The sequence below is a fragment of the Pseudophryne corroboree genome, chromosome 3 (assembly GCF_028390025.1).
Source record: "Pseudophryne corroboree isolate aPseCor3 chromosome 3, aPseCor3.hap2, whole genome shotgun sequence".
Taxonomy (NCBI): domain Eukaryota; kingdom Metazoa; phylum Chordata; class Amphibia; order Anura; family Myobatrachidae; genus Pseudophryne; species Pseudophryne corroboree.
Window position 1 is genome coordinate 211,795,395 of NC_086446.1, and position 21,765 is coordinate 211,817,159.

The 21,765-nt window shown below is 43.3% G+C and overlaps 1 protein-coding gene across 1 annotated transcript in view; it reads left to right on the top strand.

Annotated features, from left to right (window-relative positions):
• The window catches only part of LOC135055126 (microsomal triglyceride transfer protein-like), a 294,511-nt gene that overhangs the window by 236,931 nt on the left and 35,815 nt on the right, over nt 1-21,765 (top strand). Inside the window, exons 8-13 of the mRNA XM_063958806.1 lie at nt 4,575-4,732; nt 4,948-5,116; nt 7,527-7,634; nt 9,871-10,083; nt 11,892-12,103; nt 12,885-12,982. Of these exons, the coding sequence (XP_063814876.1) occupies nt 4,575-4,732; nt 4,948-5,116; nt 7,527-7,634; nt 9,871-10,083; nt 11,892-12,103; nt 12,885-12,982 (958 nt within the window). The remainder of the gene's footprint in view (nt 1-4,574; nt 4,733-4,947; nt 5,117-7,526; nt 7,635-9,870; nt 10,084-11,891; nt 12,104-12,884; nt 12,983-21,765) is intronic.

Genomic DNA, 21,765 nt, shown 5'->3' on the forward strand with positions numbered 1-21,765 from the left:
TCATCCAGATCCAAAACCAAAACATGAAAAGGGTGGTTTTTGCAAAACCAATCCAAAACCAAAACACGAAAGTGGAATTAGAACCAAAACAAAAACACAAAACATGAAAAGTGCCAGCCGCACATCTCTAGTATTTACCCAGTTGAAGAGATGGGAATTTGTGGCATGAAGCTCACCATTTCAGGCATCCTGCAAGCTAAATTCAGTTACCATGGGCAGGGCTAACATCAGGGTCTGACTGGCCCACAGCGATAAAGGGGAAATTACTGATGGGCCCCACCTACTGAAGGGATCAGGTTCCAGACTGTGCTCTTTATGCTGTACAGAACTGTAGTGTATTTTCTACAGTGTTTTGTTGTTCTGGTACATATATGGTATATATTTATTCAAGACCCAGATCATGCACCCTCTAATGGTTACCCATGCCTCTATGTAGAGAGAGTTTGATAGACCTAAGATAGGCCTTGTAAAAAGTGTATCATCTGAACAAGTAGAAAAGCAGATAATAAACAGAACCAGAGAGTTCCTGTGATCTAGAAATATTTGAAGGAATATAAACAGGATTCCTGGACTGAGAAGGAGGTTGGTGGTTATGACAAGTCATGACTGTGACTAGGCTGACCATATTATCCCTCTAACCTGGGATACTCATGAATTACACAGGTTCTGTGGCTGGCTGACTACAAGCCTGCATTTCACCTGGTTTTAAGCAGCCACAGAACCTGTGTAATTCACGCGTGTCCCAGGTTAAAGGGATAATATGGTCAGCCTACTTTGACCCACTCTATCAATAGGATAGCTATTAGCCCTTGCTAAACCTGGGGTGTGGATTCTAATGGGAAATATGGTCTCCCATATATAGTGACAGAGTTTGTAGTGGCGAACCCTCAGATTCTGCACCAAGGCTAGTCTCCCCTGGTGACAACTGGCATGCAGAATAAAAAGGGTGGATATTAGCAGAGGTAATGGGCAGGCAGCATTGATGAAAAACAGAATAACACATAAGGAGACTAGATTAACAGTCAAGTGTAGTCAAACAAGACAGGTCAGGAGTTCATGTTTTTTAAGATGTGAACCAATTGCTTGGGCACTGATCAAAGAGCAAAATGGCATAAATAGGATGACCAATCACATCACAGACATACATCTGAATGGGCACATTATTGAGAGTGTATATATTGTGGGTAAGGCATAGAAAAGAGGTCTAGGTTAGGGATAAGTAAGTGATACTATTTATCTCTGCACTTCATTGTTAAAAAGTTCAACTAACTAAAATCCTTGAATAGCCTTTGGATGTAACAGTACTGCAGTAAATCTCATTTTTAGTGAAGTCATTAATAAACAACATTGAATCTTAGTAGAATAGATTTATACATTTAATTTATATACTTGAGAACATGATACAGTTTTTTATTTTTAGAGAGAAAAAAACACATTATAAATGAAATGTATAGACCAGGAGTCCATGAAAACTTATTTGATTAATTATGTATACAGAGAACATAAATGGAGAGAATAATATGTAGCAATCTGGTAACTTTATATTAAGTTTCAATGATTCAATCATAGTGATCTTACTACTTCTTCTCTTTGTCCTCCTATTAATGTATTCTAGTCACTTGGAGTCATGCCTCCTTGTCATGTGGTTGACCTTAGTATATCACAAGAAGGCCATCGGTTCCGCATTCTGGGTAATTGAAGGCTAGGCATTTTGTCAGCTCCTCTCAAGGCTTGTGAAATATTAAATCCAGAGAGATAACCACTATTAGTAAATATATCAAATTATCATCCACATCCTTTGTTTGACTTATGAAGCTTGCAAACTGGAACCTACGTATAACAAAATAGGAAATTGGGGTTGATTTATAGACACAAATGTATGATTGCATTTCCTCATACCTTGGTGGGTTCCTTCTAGGCACCTCATGAAAGCACAAGATATAAGTGGAGCAGCATGTGGGTGAGAAAAAAATTAAGAGACAAGGGGGGAAATGTAATAGGGTGTGAGAATCAGAAAGCGAGAGATTTTGGTAAAATGCTCCTGTTTTTTTTAAAGTGGCAGACATTTACATGGAAAAACCAGGTGTAAGAATCAGAAAGTGAGAGATTTTGGTAAAATGCTCCTGGTTTTTAAAGTGGAAATCATTTACATGGAAAAAACAGGTTGATTTTGCTATGTAAATGATTGCCAGTTTAAAAAAACAAGGAGAATTTTACCAAAATATCTCACTTTCTGATTCTCACACCCTATTACATTTCTCCCCAGGGATCTGATGAGGGGCCATATCTGCACTCCTTTATTTTCATCGAAAGGAAGGCAGCGGGTATTTACTGATTTAAAGAAAAAAAATAGGGGGCCTGCACTTTAAAAACAACTTTTATATACCTTGCAGGATCAGCAATGGCAAAAATTATATACTGTACTAGACTAGATATACTGAGCATATAGAAAATGAAAATACTTAACACTAAAACTGCATTTATTAATACAAATGGAATTACTAACAATATATTCTAATAAAATAATTAATTTGTAGATGTATAATGACATCCAGTAAAATTAATAATACCCAACAATTGATAATGTCTTATGTAGTAAAAAGGTCTGATAGAATGTAAGCCAGCTAGCCAATATAGTTTTCCAAACTAATATTACAGTAATTCCACCTATAAAGACGTGTAGTAAACTGGAATTTATGTAGTCTCTCCTTTAATGAAATAATAAAATTGGGGGGTAGAGGTTGTGGGTAGCCCTTAAATCCAGCCCTGCTTCAGACACTGATCTATTAATCCTGGGGGCAACTATTTGGGTGCTGTACTCTATAGATATGTGCCCCCTAGTGGCAGAACTACCAGAGACAATTGAGACGGTCAGTTCTGGGCACTCCAACCTCTTCCAATGCTCCTGGGTTCACTTTGTGCCCCAAAGTGCCCCCCCCCCGCCCCCCCGCTCCAGACACCAGAAAAGATATCCGGCATTAAAGTCGCACATCTGATGCACTGCACAATTAAGGGGTGGACACAAAAGCTTAAATGCACTCCTGACCACTACCTCCTCTATGGGCTACTTCCCCTCACACCATTATCTCCTCCACATACCAATAACAGCACTGAACCTTTGGGTAATTAGGTGTTGCTTATGTAGTATTATAACTACACATGCAGCAACGTTTATGTACAGTTGGCTGTATTTAATATTCTGTAATGTTTTATGCTGCAATTCTCTTCCAATTATTTTCTTGGTTTGTTTGCAGTGTATCTGCTTGTTTTGTAAAATGCTTAAGACCTCCCTGTTGGCACCCTATAAATAAAGGATGATAATGATAATACATTAGTTAATGTGTTATACTATGTTGTATCCTTTGCTATTAAAAGTACTTGCAAGTCTGTTCGATGGTGTATGGACTTCTGTTTGCGGATATGAAAGTGTTTTGCCATTGAAAATCCCGTATTTGCTTTTAGTAAATTTCCATGTGTAAAAAAAAAAAAAAAAAGGCTACACACAGCCGAGAATGCAATCTCAGGTTGACCTGATTTTTAGTAAACGTACCCCTATGTGATGGGCAAGTAGGAATGGGGTGAGACATTATACAGGCCCTGGTGATTTCATTAATCTGAGAGCATCTCCTTATGAGCAAGTATGTGTGTTACAACTGGATCCGGTCAGGATCCCATCGTTAGGAATCCTGGCACTGTTCAGAATGCCGTCATCTGCATCCCAACACGGATTGAAATGCCGGTGCCAGGATCCCGACTGAGGTCTGCCGCCACTCTGCACTGGTGAGCTGCGAGTGGGAGGGGGGTTAGATTTAGACTGCAGGGAGGGAGGGCTAGGTTTAGGCACCACTGGGGAAGGTTAGAGTTAGGCTGTGGGGGAGGGAGGGTTAGGTATAGGCTGCAGGAAAGGAAGGTTAGGGTTAGGCACCACCGTGGAGGGTTAGGGTAAGGCTGCAAGGATGGGGTGGGGGGATTAGGGTCAGACTGTGGGTATGGAGGGATAGGATTAAGAAGGTTGGGAATTAGGGCTAGTCTACTGACCACCTTGGTGTCGGGATCCTGAATGTCCGGATGCCTCTGTCGGTACTGTGACTGCCTGCATCCCGATACCATCCAGTCACAACAGTATACTGTAGGCACTGTATTGGAATAATGATTCTAATGACTGCTTGTTTCCCTACAGCATTTGAACCAGAATTTGGTAATTGGGTTTGGTAACCAATGCAAAGTCCTATGATGAGCAGCTGGAATACACTTTCAGTGCTGTAGTTTATGGTTGGAAGTGTTTTACCATGTGTTTTGGTTTTCTGTTTGGATTTGTTTTATTGATAATTCAGTTTATCTAAATGCCTCTTGTAGATTTTCTGTTCCACTCATGTAGGGCCAAATGTAATAGTCTGCAAGTTGCGGCAACTGCTAATAATTTGGCCTAAGATTTAAATGGTCAGTTTTTTTTTTAAGGCAAACCCAAGCACTTGTTGCAACCCGCAGACTATTACACTTGCTTTAATTTATGGAGGTTTATATAGTGCGATCAAGGATGCCTTACTCATGAAAGGTTGTCTTTTATGTTTTAGCTTAAAAAATATTTAGAGATTTCCAGAAGAAAAGCGAGTAAACTGACCACGTCCAAGACGTCAACAGTCAGACACTTCCAGACCGCTGTGAGTATAATACGGCACGCCAAGAAGAGAGATGTTCTACAGCTCTTACAAACGGCTTCTTCTGATCTAGCGTGAGTTAAACAAAATAACGTGTTTCTTATTCAAGATTTATTTGTATGCAACAGAAAAACATTTTTAAATATGTTTCTGTGTTGTGATGTAAGAATGGTAAGCAAACCTGGTAATGTTCAAAACTGGATGGATGATCACATAATGGGTTTTAGTACCACAACAGTCACAAAGAATAATAATGGAAGTAATTAATAGCATGTGAATTCTGTCATAGGCCATTCTTCATCGATGCAGCTGTAGCAGCGCAGTCTCCAGCTTCCATAGCAGCCCTGTCTGATTTCCTCGATTTTGCCAAAAAGAAACAGGTTCAGTTGCAAGAAAAATTTCTGCACTCTGCAGCGTTCGCACCGCACCCTTCAGTGGAACTTTTGAACCTTGTACTGGTACGTGCAAAAAAACGTGTTTACAAAAAGGATGTTTTAACATATAGAAAAGCGAGCAGTTTAATTCATTTATAGGCTTTTTCAACAAAATAAAGCACACACCACCTATGTGATGTATGCATTAGCAGCAGTTCATATATTAGCTTGTATTAGCCCATGTTATAGGTTTATGGCAAATATTTGCTCTTTGGCCATGGTGTTATTTTATTATATAAGCCTCTTCCTCATAGAATAATTCTATACAGCTGGGGTCCTTTACTAACAAAATTGAAATGTGCAGTATTTTCCTTATCAGCAATTTTCCAATCAGCAATTTATTTTGATGAATGTAATATTTTTTTATATACTAACATTGGTCCTGATTGAAAGATGTACGCAAACTCAATGCTTTGCGTACAACTCCGATGGTTATTGATCTGTGCACATCTAGAATCTGCACTGTGTATGTGCAGATCAGTGGATGTGAAGATGATCGCAGTGCCCCCTAAGCCTTTTTGTAGGCATGTCAAGGTCAGGGTCTGCATCCCTTGACACTGATTACACCTCCTATTCTGAGTAACTTGAGGGTTCTACTGACGCAGCATCGGATCAGAGAAGCTGGTACAAGACGCCTTTTTACCTCTGGCAGCATTGGCAAATTATCAAACTTCCAAAGACACAACTGATGTATGAACTGTGTCCACCTCTGAATCTGGCTCATTGTCTCAAGGCATATACCTCCCAACTGTCCCGATTTTGGCGGGACAGTCCAGTTTTTCACAGTATTTCCCACTGTCCCACCCGCAGGTCTCATTGTCTTGTGGTGGTGGGGGCAGTTGGGATATCATTATCCCCCCTGTCTTTCATTGCTCTGAGGAGAGCAGGGGTGAGTAGATACTGTCCGCATGCTCATAGCATCTATACCCTCGCAGAGAGGGACAGAGGGCATGGCCAGCAGCTCACTGAGCACTGTCCATGCCCCCATAGTGATGAAAATGGGGGCGTGGTTAACAATTGTGATGCTTGCTGCGAGACCACGCCCCCTACTCGCGAGGCCATGCCCCTACCCACAAGTGGTCCGCAGCGACGTATATGTGGCAGACAACAAGACTGCACAGGGTAAAATGACAATACAGTAACCAGAACATAACAGTAAACAAGTAACAATTAACACCACAGTTCTCGGTACACATCACAGCTGGGAATCAAGGGGTGCAAGGGAGTATTGGAGTAGGTTATAACCTGTATCCAGAAGCGAGTGTGCATCTAATAGGTTTAGAGCAGCAGAAGAGACGTGAACAGGGTTGGACTGGCCCATAGGGGTACCAGGGAATCCATCGGTAGGCCCCACTGCCTGAGGGCCCACTCCTTCCTCTAAGGATCAGGTTCCAGACTATCCATTTGTATTGTACATGGTAGATATGTTGCATTACACTGCAGTAGACTATTGTGTATTTCAAGCCTCTGTGGAGGCTGGCCACACAACCTTTGTAGGATGGCCACACCCTTAAGTATGGGCACCTATCACTGCATTCCCCCGGTGGGCCCTTCATGCCTTCATCCGACACTGGATGTGAAGACTACAAGTGAGTGGGGTTTGGTGGTATGGTGAGGTGGTGCACTCTGTGGGCCATGTGCAAGAGAGGAAAGCTGTACGAACAGCAAGCAGGATGACCCTGCTCCTAGGAGCTAACAATCAAAGGGTAAGGGGGAGACAGATAACATAAGGAGTGAGTAAGTGTATGGAGACCTGAGGACAGAAAGTAATAGAGGTAGAGCTGGCTGAAGCATGAGGGGTAATATGGTGGAAGTGTATGCTTTTTTAGTACATACACCAAACAGTCAGCATATGATTCAGTGAAGATGAGCTATTATACACATGCAGCAATAATAATCTATATGGGAGGATTCTGATGGAAGTCACTTCAATTGTAAAACCCTTATTGATAAACAATGACATAGAGCAGTAGCCCAACATTTTTATATTCTTATACATTATGAACCATGGCATTAACATACAGTGTTCAAATTCCACTGCCACTCTGTTGCTATTACAGACACAAGCTCCTCTCACTTATGTAGGGCTATGCCAAAATTGGATATACCAGGCCAAAAAGCTAATTGTGCATGCACTTCAGATACTCTGACATCACTGGCCTTGCTTCCAGGTATGATTCAGACAATCCACAAAGTGCATTCCTGCATGCCAACTTTCTAACTGTCATTCAGACTCTGCCGACTCAGTTTGCCAAGCTCCTCAGTGAAACAGCATGGTAGGCATATATAGTTTAGTATAAATATAAATGATAATTATAGAACATTATTCAGCTCAGTAATTCAGTGAATTTTATGTATATTCATTTAATTCTAATCTTATAAAGCATTTTCAAAGTCAACTAATATTGTATTAAAATGAATTTGTGTTTTTTAGAGGAAACTCATGGGGAAAGTTGCAGATGCTGCTATTATGGAGACAGGAATTGTGATCACTGGAGCAATTGTTGGCAAGTTGTGTAGGATGGAGTTTTGTGAAGAAAAGGTTTGTTTTCACATTTGTCGTGCATTTATTTTATACAAAAGATATTACATCTTAATAACTTGTATTGTTGGCATATGTGTATTATATTAACTGAAAAGCTTCCATATTTTATATACCGTATTTTTCGGACCATAAGACGCACTTTTTCTCCCCAAAAATGTGGGGGAAAAAGTATGTGCGTCTTATGGAGCGAATAAGACGTGTTTGCTGGTAGCGCCGGCAGGTAGCGGCGGGTCCTGGATGCTGCTGCTGCTACGCCGTCATCAGCAGAGCGCAGAGCGCCCGCATCTCAGAGCCCATCTCAGCAGCAGAGCCAGCATCATGTGACTCCCCCGCTCTCCCCCACCTCCTCCCTCCTCAGGAGTGCACCTCCGGCAGCGTTAGCTGAGAGCCTGGACGCGGGGAAACACTGGTACTGTCAGTATGTGTGTGTGTGTGTGTGTGTGTGTGTGTGTCTATGTGTATGCTGGCTCTGATGTGTGTGTGTCTCTGTATGCTGGCTCTGACAGAAGGCTGCACTGTACAGAATCCTTGTAGGAGTCTGAGAAATCACACAGAAATATCTCTTAGAGGTTGGTGAAAACTAGGGAGGCAGCGCAAGGATGATAAACCAGAAATGGTTCAGAATATTTTTTTTCCAGTTTTCCTACTCTAAAAACTAGGTGCGTCTTATGGTCAGGTGCGTCTTGTGGTCCGAAAAATACGGTACGTTCATTTGGGTGAAAGCTATTTTGCATTTGGGTGAAAGCTATTTTCCTTTTTTTACTATCTTTTTTATTGTAGGCTCTAAGTAGCTCCTCGCAGTGAGCATTCATACAGTAAAATGCTTACCGTACAAGTAACAAATACTGTATGTTTTTCAAAAAGTTATGCACATATATTTATAAATGTTTTTATCAGAGTATATAGAAGGTTATGAAATTCTTTTTAGGATTGGGAGCCTTAAAAAAAAAAAAAAACAAGACATTCAAAGTCCTATTTAATTTTCTTACCATACACTCATTTTTTTAAATTATATTAAGAAGTAAAGTCTTTTTACTGGCTTCTGCTTTCTTTAGAACTTACTTTAGAATTTTAAATAGATTGTTGCTATTGAACAAAAGGAACTTTGCAATTCAATCAATCATTACATAAAGGCTTTCACCTCAATTCTTTTGCAAATTGGTATACAGGTCATTTTTGTGCTTTTGAAATGGGAGGCTACAGTATATAAAAGCACACATTAATGACTGCTGATGGTATTGCTGACAGTTGAAGTCAGTAAATCTAGTGTTTCCAGACTGCTTAAAATACAGGTTGAGTATCCCATATCCAAATATTCCGAAATACGGAATATTCCGAAATACGGACTTTTTTGCGTGAGAGTGAGAAAGTGAAACCTTTGTTTTCTGATGGCTCAATGTACACCTACTTTGTTTAATACACAAAGTTATAAAAAATATTGTATTAAATGACCTTCAGGCTGTGTGTATAAGGTGTATATGAAACATAAATGAATTGTGTGAATGTAGACACACTTTGTTTAGTGCACAAATATATTAAAAATATTGGCTAAAATTAACTTCATGCTGTGTATATAAGGTGTATATGAAACATAAATGCATTCTGTGCTTAGACTTAGGTCCCATCACCATGATATCTCATTATGGTATGCAATTATTCCAAAATACGGAAAAATCCGATATCCAAAATACCTCTGGTCCCAAGCATTTTGGATAAGGGATACTCAACCTGTATTGCGAAACTGGATCGGTGTCATAAAATAAAAGCGGAAATGCAGATGGGAACATAAACAACACCCAGATCTCACAAATTATTAGAAAGTATTATTTAACCTAATAAAACAAGCAAGAACTTACTGAGAGAGATCTGTACTAGTGATGGGCTTATTGTTTCTTTAGCAGTGCAGTGCAGACTTCCAGAAGTGATAAAAAAAAAAAAAAACCTGCAAGAAGACCAGTGGAAATCAAATCTATACAAATAGAAAAAGGAAAACCCATGTAAAACAAGTTATTGTGTGGTATTAAGTTAAGGGTGGTATTAATTATTAATAATATGCAAATAATTGTTTGTATTTTCTTGAATACAACAAAACACAACAAAAACACATGCTGTGTCCCAATTAATTTGCACACCATTGTACAGTAACAGCAAATCTTCACGCTTTCATGCAGAATGATTTAAGTATTAGACTCTAATGAATCCATGTTTCTGTTTCATCTCTTTATTTTTGCAGGATGTTGAACTTGCAAAGGCCACAATTCTGGAAGGCCTGAATAATGCAGAAGATGAGACGGAGATGAAAATATACCTGCTCTCTTTGAAGAATGCTCAGCTGCCTGAAACTATCCCCATTCTTGTTCAGTATGCAGAGGAGCACACAGGAGTAGTGTGCAGCACAGCACTATCTGCTCTGCAAAGCTTCCCAGCAGAGATTTTTTCTACTGAGGTACAGTACAGAGCCTGGCTATAAAGCAAGACATTATGGATATAGCTATTTTCCGCACAATATTTGTACAGTGAACATACATGTTTTTCTGGAAGGATTTACATAATTAATAGGATAACATAACAGATTGTTTTGTCTGCCATGATTTAAAAAAAAATACTGGAAGATATCTAATATGTACTTTTATTGATAGGAATACTTTAAGGTACAAATTTGTGAATGAGCAAAAAGGCTTTGCATGGAGTAGTACTGCATATTCAACTAGTATTGTGGTGGTAGCTGTACTGGTGAAATATCCCATGTGTTTTTGCCATTTCAGAAGGGCAATTACATTTGAAACACACCAACAAATGCTTTATTTGTAGAAAGCATATTTTTATATCTATTTTTTTAATTATTTTTATCATTTTTTTTTTTTAACAAGTTGAACTCTGGGCTCACAGGTCCTCATCTCCATCAGGATTCGGCTAGCAGTCTCAAGTCTCCAGCTGTGCTTTTAATAGGACCTCTATTGTACATTTATGTTGCACTGTGGCAGACAAGTGCATTTCATCAAGCAGTATGTAATAAAACTCTTAACATGCGCTCCAAAATTGCCACCTTTAATAAAAACAGCCTCAATCTCTCCTCACTTCAGATACTCGGCACAGCCATGCCTCCTCCCAGCATCAGTTAGGCGAGACTGAGCTGGTCAGGAAGAAATGTAGTTATGTAATCGGCAGTCAGGAGACCGCCGGTCACAATACCTCCCCCCTACATCCCGCCCCCTCACAATCCCGACGGTCGGCATGCCGACCAACAGGGTCTATTCACACTTGTGGGGGTCGCCACGAGCCCTCCAGGGGCTTGTTGCACTTACCCCACCCCTGCCGGCATTCCGCTGTCGGGATACCGGCAGAGGTATGCTGACCGCCGGTCATACATACCACACCCATCTAGGAGAGCAGATGTGTCTGCAGTGCAGCAGCACACTGACCTAGACAATGTCTAGGTCGACCCCATATGGTTGACATTGACAAAACATTGACCTATAAAAGGTCAACATGGACAAAAGGTTGACATGATCAATAGGTTGACATGTCAATGGTCAACACAAAAATGGTCGACACACCTTTTTGCATTTTTGAGGTTAGTGTGGATAGTTTTTCCATCTGGGACTACTAATTGTAAAAATGCGTCACCTTGCGGGATCGCCTCACTTTGGGCACGGTATCTCACTCAACACAACGTTACTGAAGGTTATGATTTGCAACATTGATAGTCAAGGATGGAAAGAGTAAAAAAAACGGAAAAAAAAACCAAAACCCAAAACATGTGTCGACTATATGTTTGTTGACCATTGCCTTGCAGACCATTTGAAACTGTTGACCTTTTGCCTATGTCAACCTTTTCCACTGTTGACCTTTTGTTCATGTCGTCCTTTTGTCCATGTTGACCTAATGCATGTCCACCAAATAGGGTCAACCTATCAACTGTTGACCTAGGCATTTTTGACCTATAGTCCAGATACTGAAAGATCCCCCTCCTGGAGTTCAGAGGCAAACTGGGCCCTGTAGCAGCCACACCCCCTGCATCTACTGTAGCTATGTCTATGGTTGTAATAATAAAGTGATAGGAAGTTCCACTTTTGCAATGTATGTCTCTGCAGATTTTTAGATTCTCCAAACAGCTATATATACCATTTTCCAAAGGCATCTCCTGAAAGTGGAGTTTGCAATGATGCAAAACCAATGAATTTTGAGATGCACATCAAGTGCAAATTGCCTCCAATGTGTGCAAGGAAGAAATAATTAATGTTATCATTATAGGAAGTAAAGGACACCTTGAGATGTATTTTTCATCAAACGCACCAACAGTATGATAACAAGTGTCGGCTTATGGCAGCAGAGACTCTCTTGTCTGCTAATTGTTCTCTGGTGGACCTCAACAGCATATCAGCAGGCCTGAAGTTTATGGACACTGAACATTCTAAGTTGCTGCTTTCCAAAGTGTGCAACAAACTGAGACTCCAGCACATAATGTAAGTCTTACCTGAAATAAGTGACTGAAATAGCCATAAATAAATGAACTAAAATAACTGACCGAAATAGAGGTAGGAAGACAAAAAATGTTGTGTTACCAAAAGCCTTGTAATAGCAACATTAATATCCGAAGGAGGTTGGGGTCCCAGCAGACCTCCCATTGCTATATGCTGGGCAGAACTTTGACAAAGGGAGCCTGTTCTGGGCCTTCCACTGGAGGGATTTGAAATAAAATGTTACAAAGCATTAAAATTGGATTCCAGAAGACATACTAGGGGGCTGGGGTCCCAGTCAAACTTCCTTTTTACACAGGGAGCCTGTTCTGGGCCTGCCATTGGATGGATTTGGATGGAAACTTTAATGAACTGTAATAACTGACAGAAATAACCAGAATTCAATGAACTAAAATAACTGACAGAAATGGAGGTGGGAAGACAAAATATGTTGTATGCCCAAAAGCCTTGGAATAGCAACATTGATAACCGAAGTAACATTGTAATTTAAACCCATCTTGCAATGAGAAAGTGATTATAAAACTGAACTGAAAGAAAAGCCGGGGATCAGGGCTACTGGTGACACCCCAAAAACAAAACCAACACTGGGCATTCACTTTGGGGGGGGGGAGCTACTAATCTACTAATTATTTTTAATATATTGACGGTTACATCCAACTCATTGATGTCTTAATAACTGGAAAATTTAAACTTGGGCAATGCCGGATACTTCAGCTAGTATAATATAATATCACTCACTCAACTGATATTTTCATTTGCTATGCAGGAGACTTGAAGGGAGCCTACTGAAAGATAAATTCCTAAATAATTATTGGACAATGTCACAAGCTGGCAGATCCACTGTGTTTTCTGGACTTTTAACTGGTAAGTACTTTGAATCAAATCATAACTATATCGCTACAGAGCTACTGTTATTTTTGTTTTGTGTTAATGTTACCTAAAAGTGAAGGTATCAAATACATTGCACAAGGCTTAGAAGTTCTGTTGAGGCTGAACAGATGCCCAGATTCACAGCACACCATGGGCCAGATGTACTGCAGTGCGAGAAGGGCAGAGCTCCGAGATTCCAGACGAATTCATACTTTTTTTTTTTTTTAAAGGCATTCATTTACATGGCAAAACCAACCGAGTTTTGCCTTGTAAATGATTGCTGCTTTAAAAAAACGTATGAGTTCAGATGAATTCTCAGAGCTCTGGCCGTCTCGCATTGCATTACATACGGCCCAATATCACAAATTATATATTTTTTATAAAGTGTCAAAATATTACATAGTGTTGTGCACTGGCTAGAAACACATGACAAGTAACATGAATAAGAAAAGGGTAAAGTTTGCCCTGCCCAAAAGATCTTGGCATCTATAGGCCCCCATACACCAGCAATTACAAATTTCCAGATTTAAAAATTCCCCATAACCAATCTGCACCGTTACATTACAGATGTTTTTCAGTTATTTTTGCAGATTTTTTTTCATCCAAATATTGTGTGGAGTTTCCCCAAAATGAATAGCCAGCCTTGGACCACTGAGCCTGTTCTGGTATTGGAAAATAGGGGGGAAAACTGGTGTGAGGTGCCCCCTGTTTTGCTATAACTAGCACCTGACTGAACCAGATGGGGTGATTTTACTAGGGATACAAGACCCAAAGACCCAAATCTTGGGTTTAGGGTTTTGGATTTGTACCTCCTTCGAGTTTTGGATCTGTATTGGTTTTGCCAAATCCACCCTTGTGGGTTTTGGTTTTGGATCTGTCATTTTTTATCGGACAAATCATAAAAACAGCTAAAATTTAGAGATGTGCGGTGGGCAATTTTCATGTTTTGTGTTTTGGTTTTGGTTCTAATTCCCAGCTCGTATTTTGGTTTTGGCTTGGTTTTGCAAAAGCCACCGTTTCGTGTTTTGGTTTTGGTTTTGGATCTGGATGATTTTTGAAAATAAAAAAATAAAACCAGCTAAAATCACAGAATTTGGGGGTAATTCTGCTCCTACAGTATTATTAACCTCAATAGCATTCATTTCCACTCATTTCCAGTCTATTCTGAACACCTCACACCTCACAATATTGTTTTTAGGCCAAAAGGTTGCACCGAGGTGGCTGGGTGACTAAGCTAAGCGATACAAGTGTGCGGCAAAAACACCTAGCCCATCTGGGAGTGGCACTGCAGTTGCAGACAGGATGGCACTATTCAAAAACTAGGCCCAAACAGCACATGATACAAATAAGAAAAAAGGTGCAGTGAGGTTGCTGGATAACTAAGCTAAGCGACACAAGTGTGTGGCACAAACACCTGGCCCATCTAGGAGTGGCACTGCAGTTGCAGACAGGATGGCACTATTCAAAAACTAGACCCCAAACAGCACATGGTGCACAAAAGAAAAAGAGGTGCAAGATGGAATTGTCCTTGGGCCCTAACCCACCCTTATGTTAAACAGGACATGCACACTTTAACAAACCAATCATTTCAGTGACAGGGTCTGCCACACGACTGTGGCTGAAATGACTTGTTTGTTTGGGCCCCACCAAAAAAGAAGCAATCAATCTCACCTTGCGCAAACTGGCTCTACAGAGGCAAGATGTCGACCTCATCCTCCAATTCCCCACCCCTTTCACTGTGTACATCCTCCTCCTCCTCCTAACAAAGTATTAATTCGTCCCCACTGGAATCCACCATCACAGGGTCCATGTGTACTTTCTGGAGGCAATTGCTGGTCAAGGTTTTCCCGGATAAATTTATAATTCATTTTGATGAACATCATCTCCACATTTTGTGAAATAACCTCTTACGCCGATCGCTGACAAGGTTACCGGCTGCACTAAACACTCTTTCGGAGTACACACCGGAAGGGGTGCAACTTAGGTAAAATAAAGCCAGTTTGTGCAAGGGCATCCAAATTGCCTCTTTTTCCTGCAGTATACGTACGGACTGTCTGACATGCCTACTTGGATGCTGTCACTCATATAATCGTCCACCATTCTTTCAATGGTGACAAAATCATATGCAGTGAAAGTACACGTCAGTAATCGTTGGCAGGTCCTTCAGTCCAGACCAGATGTCAGAACTCGCTCCTGACTGCCCTGCATCACCGCCAGCGGGTGGGCTAGGAAAACTTATCCTTTTCCTCACAGCCCCAGTTGCTGGAGAAAGTGAAGGAGGAGCTGTTGACAATTTTCTCACCAGCAGGTCTTTGAACCCCTGCAAACTTGTGTCTGCCGGAAAGAGAGATACAATGTAGGCTTTAAAGCTAGGATCGAGCACGGTGGCCAAAATGTAGTGCTTTGATTTCAACAGATTGACCACCCTTGAATCCTGGCAAAGCAAATGAAGGGCTCCATCCACAAGTCCCAAATACTTTGCGGAATCACTCCGTCTTATCTCCTCCTTAAATTTCTCCAGCTGCTTCTGCAAAAGCCTTATGAGGGGAATGACCTGACTCAAGCTGGCAATGTCTGAACTGACTTCACGTGTGGCAAATTCGAAGGGTTGGAGAACCTTGCACAAGACGGAAATCATTCTCCACTGCCCTTGAGTCAGGTGCATTACCCCTCCTTTGCCTATATCATAGGTGGATGTATAGGCTTGAATGGCCTTTTGCTGCTTCTCCATCCTCTGAAGCATATAGAGGGTTGAATTCCACCTCGTTACCACATCTTGCTTCAGGTGATGGCAGGGCAGGTTCAAGAGTGTTTGCTGGTGCTCCCATCTTCGGCACGCGGTGGCTGAATGCCGAAAGTGGCCTGCAATTTTTGGGGTCACCGACAGCATCTCCTGCACGCCCCTGTCATTTTTCAAAAAATTCTGCACCATCAAATTAATTGTATGTGCAAAACATTAGACGTGCTGGAATTTGCCCAGATGTAATGCACGCACAATATTGATGGCGTTGTCCAATATCACAAATCCATAGGAGAGTCTAATTGGGGTAAGCCATTGTGCGATGATGTCCCTCAGTTTCCGTAAGAGGTTGTTAGCGGTGTGCCTCTTATGGAAAGCAGTGATACATAGCGTAGCCTGCCTAGGAACAAGTTGGCGTTTGCAAGATGTTGCTACTGGTGCCACTGCTGTTGTTGTTGCGGGAGGCCATACATCTACCCAGTAGGCTGTCACAGTCATATAGTCCTTAGTCTGCCCTGTTCCACTTGTCCACACGTCCGTGGTTTAGTGGACCGTGGGTACAACTGCATTTTGTCGGGCGCGGAGGACACTTTTTCTGATGTCTCTGTACATTCTCGGTATCGCCTGCCTAGTGAAGTGGAACCTAGATGGGATTTGATACCGGGGACACAGTGCCGCAAACAATTTTCTAAGTCCCACTGAACTAATGGCGGATACCGAATGTACGTCTAACACCAACATAGCTGTCAAGGCCTCAGTTATCCGCTTTGCAAAAGGATGACTGCTGTCATATTTCATCTTACTCACAAAGGACTGTTGGACAGTCAATTGCTTAGTTGAAGTATTACAAGTGGTCTTCCGAATTCCCCTCTAGGATGACGATCGACTCCCAGCAGTAACAACAGCAGCGGCAGTAACAGCAGGCATACCACTCAAGGATCCTCCGGAGGAATCCCGGTTAGGAGAGGACTCCTCAGTCTTGACAGTGACATGGCCTGCAGGACTACTGATGTTCCTGACTGTGGAGGAAGTTGACGTTGAGGGAGTTGGTGGTGTGGCTTGCAGGAGCTTGGCTACAAGAGGAAGAAGAGATTTAGATGTCAGTGGACTGCTTACGCTCTTACCTAAATTTTTACAACTTGACACTGACTTCTGATGAATGCGCTGCAGGTGACGTATAAGGGCGGATGTTCCTAGGTGGTTAACATCCTTACCCCTACTTATTACAGATTGATAAAGGCAACACACAGCTTGAAACCTGTTGTCTGGATTTGGGGAGAAATAATTCCAGACCGAAGAGGTGGCTTTTTTGGTATTTTGCCCAGGCATCACAACGGGCTTCTTCATTCCACGGACAACAGGTGTCACACCCGGTGCCTCATGTAAACAAACCACATCACCATCAGAATCCTCATCATCAACTTTCTCCTCCTCGCCAGCAACACCCATATCCTCATCCTGGAGTACTTCAACAGTGACATCTTCAATTTGAATATCAGAAACTGGACTGTGGGTGCTCCTTCCAGTGCTTGCAGGGGGTGTGCAAATGGTGGAAGCAGCCACCTCTTCCCGTCCAGTGTTGGGAAGGTCAGGCATCGCAACCGCCGACACACTTGGACTCTCCTTGGCGATTTGTGATACCATCTCAGAACGCACTGTTCTTTTCTGTGCTTTTTTCAGTTTAACTCTTCGTTTTTCTTACGGGAGGATGAGGGCTTCCATCATCATGTGAAGCTGAACCACTAATCATGAATATAGGCCAGGGCCTTAGCCGTTCCTTGCCACTCCATGTCGTAAATGGCATATTGGTAAGTTTACGTTTCTCTCTTAGACCATTTAAATTTATTTTTTGGGGTCTTTTTTTTTATTTTACATGCCCTCTACTATCACATTGGGCATCGGCCTTGGCAGCTTCAGCACAAGGAGGATGTGGTTCTTGATCATTCCCTATTTTATCCTCCAAATTTTTGTTCTCCATTATTTTTCTGGAGTTATATAACAATATGCTGTACAGGAGAGCGTACCTCTACACCACACAGGGCAAACCCTGTGAAAATTATTTGGATTAAATATTAATAACCCCTTTATTTGGAGTAAATAATATACAGCACAGGACAGCACCACTGAATTTATTTATATGGCAGCACCACTGGACTGGATTTATATGGAATTATATGCATTTATCTGGAATTATACGGCAGGATCACTGGATTTATACACTAGTACCACTGGATTTATACGGCAGTACCACTGGACTGGATTTATATGTCAGTACCACTGGAATTATACGCCAATATCACTGGAATTATACGCCAGTATCACTTGAATTATACGCCAGTATCACAGGAATTATACAGCAATATCACTGGAATTATATGGCAGTATCATGGGAATTATACGGCAATATCACAGGAATTATACAGCAATATCACTGGAATTATACGGCAGTATCATGGGAATTATATGCCAGTATCACTGGAATTATATGCCAGTATCACAGGAATTATGCAGCAATATCACTGGAATTATACGGCAATATCACTGGAATTATACGCCAGTATCACTGGAATTATACGCCAGTATCACTGGAATTATATGCCAGTATCACGGGAATTATACGGCAGTAACACTGGATATATGGCAGCAGAGGACACCACCACTGTGACTGGTCACTGGTCTGATGCTGCTCAAGACACTACTCCTGGTCTAATGCAGGACAACACAGCACCACTGAAAGGGACTTATACAGCAGCACTGGGGACATATAGCAGCAGAGGACACCAACACTGTGACTGGCTTGACTAATGCAGCATAAGACACTACACTGGAATGAGCAGCACAAGACAGCACTGGAATCGCCACCCTACTTTCCCGCCCACACAGACACTGAGGACAGTGGACACTCTCCGAGACTGGAGTGAAAATGTCGGCGACGTGCGGGTCCTTATATGGAATCCAAACCCCGCGAGAATCCGGCAGCAGGATGATGACGTTTTGCATCGTTCTGGTTTCCGAGTCAGGCGGGAAAACCCGAGTTTTTGTTTTTGTTCTTATAATTATTATTAATCTCAATATCATTCATTTCCACTCAATCCCAGTCAGTGTTGACCACCTCACAGCTCACAATATTGTTCACCAGCACACCTGGCTGGCTAACTAAGCAACAGAGCAGCGGCACAAACACAAGGCAGAATTTCTGTTTAAAAATGTTTTAGAAATTAGAAATGTATTGCATAACAGCAAAGAAAAAAAAACCTGGAACCCCTGAATGTGTAAAATAGCAACAGCAGACATTGATGCCCCCTACACAAGTGCACATGCCCCCAGCACATACATTTTCTCAGTGCCTAGTCTGTACCTCCCTCCTGGGGGCCCCGGGTCACTGATGCCCGGCACATTGTGCCCAAAAGCGCTAATCAATCAGCATTTTTGTCGAGCAGCTCCCCAAAATCTCCCCAGTCACCAAAAAACAACATTCCGTACCTGCATAGTAGAGTGCAGAATACTTTGGGGGACACAGTTAATTATTGATCAGGTTACAGTGCTGGTCGGATACAGTGTGGGTGTTGGACACAGGGCGATGGAACACATCTACGATGTGTTCACATGCTGAAGCCATTTGCAGTGTGCACCCGTGCAGAAGCCACACTGCGCGTGCGACGGCATCTCACATCTGCGAATGATGGGTGGGAGGGGACGTCAACATGACATCTAGAAGCCAGCGTCGTGGCATGGGGGGGGGGGGCGCAGCCCAGACATTGCAGGCATGTCCAGACCATTTGCAGGGCGGGCCGCGGCGACTGTGTGACGACACACGCAGCTACTGCGACCCAAAACATGGTGGGTAGCCGTCTGCCTTCGAGCATCTGCATGTTAGCGGGGGAGAGGGGGGGGGGCGTGTCCTGTGCTAGGTGTCCCCCCGCATGCTAATGTAAAAGGTTTTTCGCACAACTACAACCCATGCTGAATTAGGCCCACAGTGCAGGTAACAGTGCAGGTTGGATACAGAGCAGGTTATAGTTTGGGTCAGATACAGTGCAGGTGGCTACAGAGCAGGTCGGATACAGTGTAGGTATAATTCATTGTGGGTTGTAGAGTGTGCGGGTTGAATACAGTGAGGGTCAGATACAGTGCAGGTTGGATACAGTGTGGTATACAGTTCGGGTCGGATACAGTGCAGGTTGGATACAATGTAGGTTACAATGCAGGTTGGATAAAGTGTTTGTCAGATACAGTGTGGAATACAGTGTGGCTCGGCTATAGTACAGTTTACAGCAGGGGTGGGGTCCGTTGGGTCCGGCCCACCAGCTTGTGTCAGTGAGACACGCTGCCGCTCAGTCCGGCGGCAGCGTGTCTCAGCTGTCAGAACAGGGAGACGGAGGAGAGCGCGGCTGTCGAGTGGGAGCGGCGGCGTGTAGTACTTTAAACCAGCCGCCGGTCCGTGAGCCAATCAGAGCTCGCGGACCGGCAGCCAATCAGGAGCTGCGGCTGCCGGTCCGCGAGCTCTGATTGGCTCTCGAACCGGCGGCTGGTTTGAAGTACTACACGCCGCCGCTCCAGTCCCACCCGACAGCCGCGCTCTCCTCCGTGTCACACGGTAAGCAGCACGGAGGGGAGGGGGGAGGGCATCTGTATAGCTGGCACTGTGGGGACATTTGTATACCTGGCACTGTGAGGGGCATTTGTATACCTGGCACTGTGAGGGGCATTTGTATACCTGGCACTGTGGGGGCATTTGTATACCTGGCACTGTGGGGGCATCTGTATACCTGGCACTGTGGGGACATTTGTATACCTGGCACTGTGAGGGGCATTTGTATACCTGGCACTGTGAGGGGCATTTGTATACCTGGCACTGTGGGGGCATCTGTATACCTGGCACTGTGAGGGGCATTTGTATACCTGGCACTGTGGGGGCATTTGTATACCTGGCACTGTGGGGGCAATTGTAGATCTGGCACCGCACTATTGGGGGCATATGTGTATCACGTCCCATTTTAACTGGCTACACCCATTTTTTTGGCGCGTGCGCGCCGGAGGCGCGCACACACAGTACCTCTAAGGGGCAGACCTACTGGGGGGCAGGGTAATTTTTTAAGTTGAGAATTTTTGTATGGCCCCCGAAGGATTTTATAAATATCCAAATGGCCCTCGGTAGAAAAAAGGTTCCCCACCCCTGGTTTACAGTATGGATCAGATACAGTGTGGGTTGTATACAGTGCAAGATTAGATACAGTGCGAGATACCTTGCAGGTCGGATACAACAATAGTGCACTTACTGTGACAAGGGATGTAGGCGTTGTCCTCAGTGCAGGGCTGTCCTCAATGCAAGGGTGCCAGCGGTGTCAGCAGTGTGAGGGTGCCGGCAGTGTCCTCAATGTGGGTATGTTGGCAGTGGGGGGTTCAGGCATTGTCTGCACTGCCAACATGCTGGCGGTGTTGGCAGTGGGGGGTGACTGCAGTGTCCTCAGTGCGAGGGTGCTGGTGGTTTCAGCAGTATGAGGGTGCCTGTGGTGTCCTCAATGTGGGTATGTTGGCACTGTTGGCAGTGGGGGAGGGGTGGTTCAGGCATTGTCAGCAATGCTGGTTTCCCAGTGGTGTCCTCATTGCAAGGGTGCTGGCAGTATAGGCAGTGCGGGTGTCCCAGCGGTGTCCTCAGTGCAGGGGTGCCGACAGTGTCATCATTGCAGGGGTGCTGGCAGTGTCGGCAGTGTGGGTGCCCCAGTGGTTTCCTCAGTGCAGGGATGCCAATGGTGTCCTCATTGCATGAGTCTTGGCAGTGTGGGTGTCTTAATGGTGTCCATAGTGCAGGGATGCAGACAGTGTCATCACTGCAGGGGTGCTGCCAGTGTTGGCTGTGCGGGTGTCCCAGGGGTGTCCTCAGTGCAGGGGTGCAGACAGTGTCGGCAGTGCGGGTGTCACAGTGATGTTCTCAGTGCATGGGGTGCCGACGGTGTCCTCATTGCGGAGTGTCGGCAGTGCGGGTGTCCCAGTGGTGTCCTCACTGCAGGGGTTCTGACTTTGTCAGCAGTGGAGG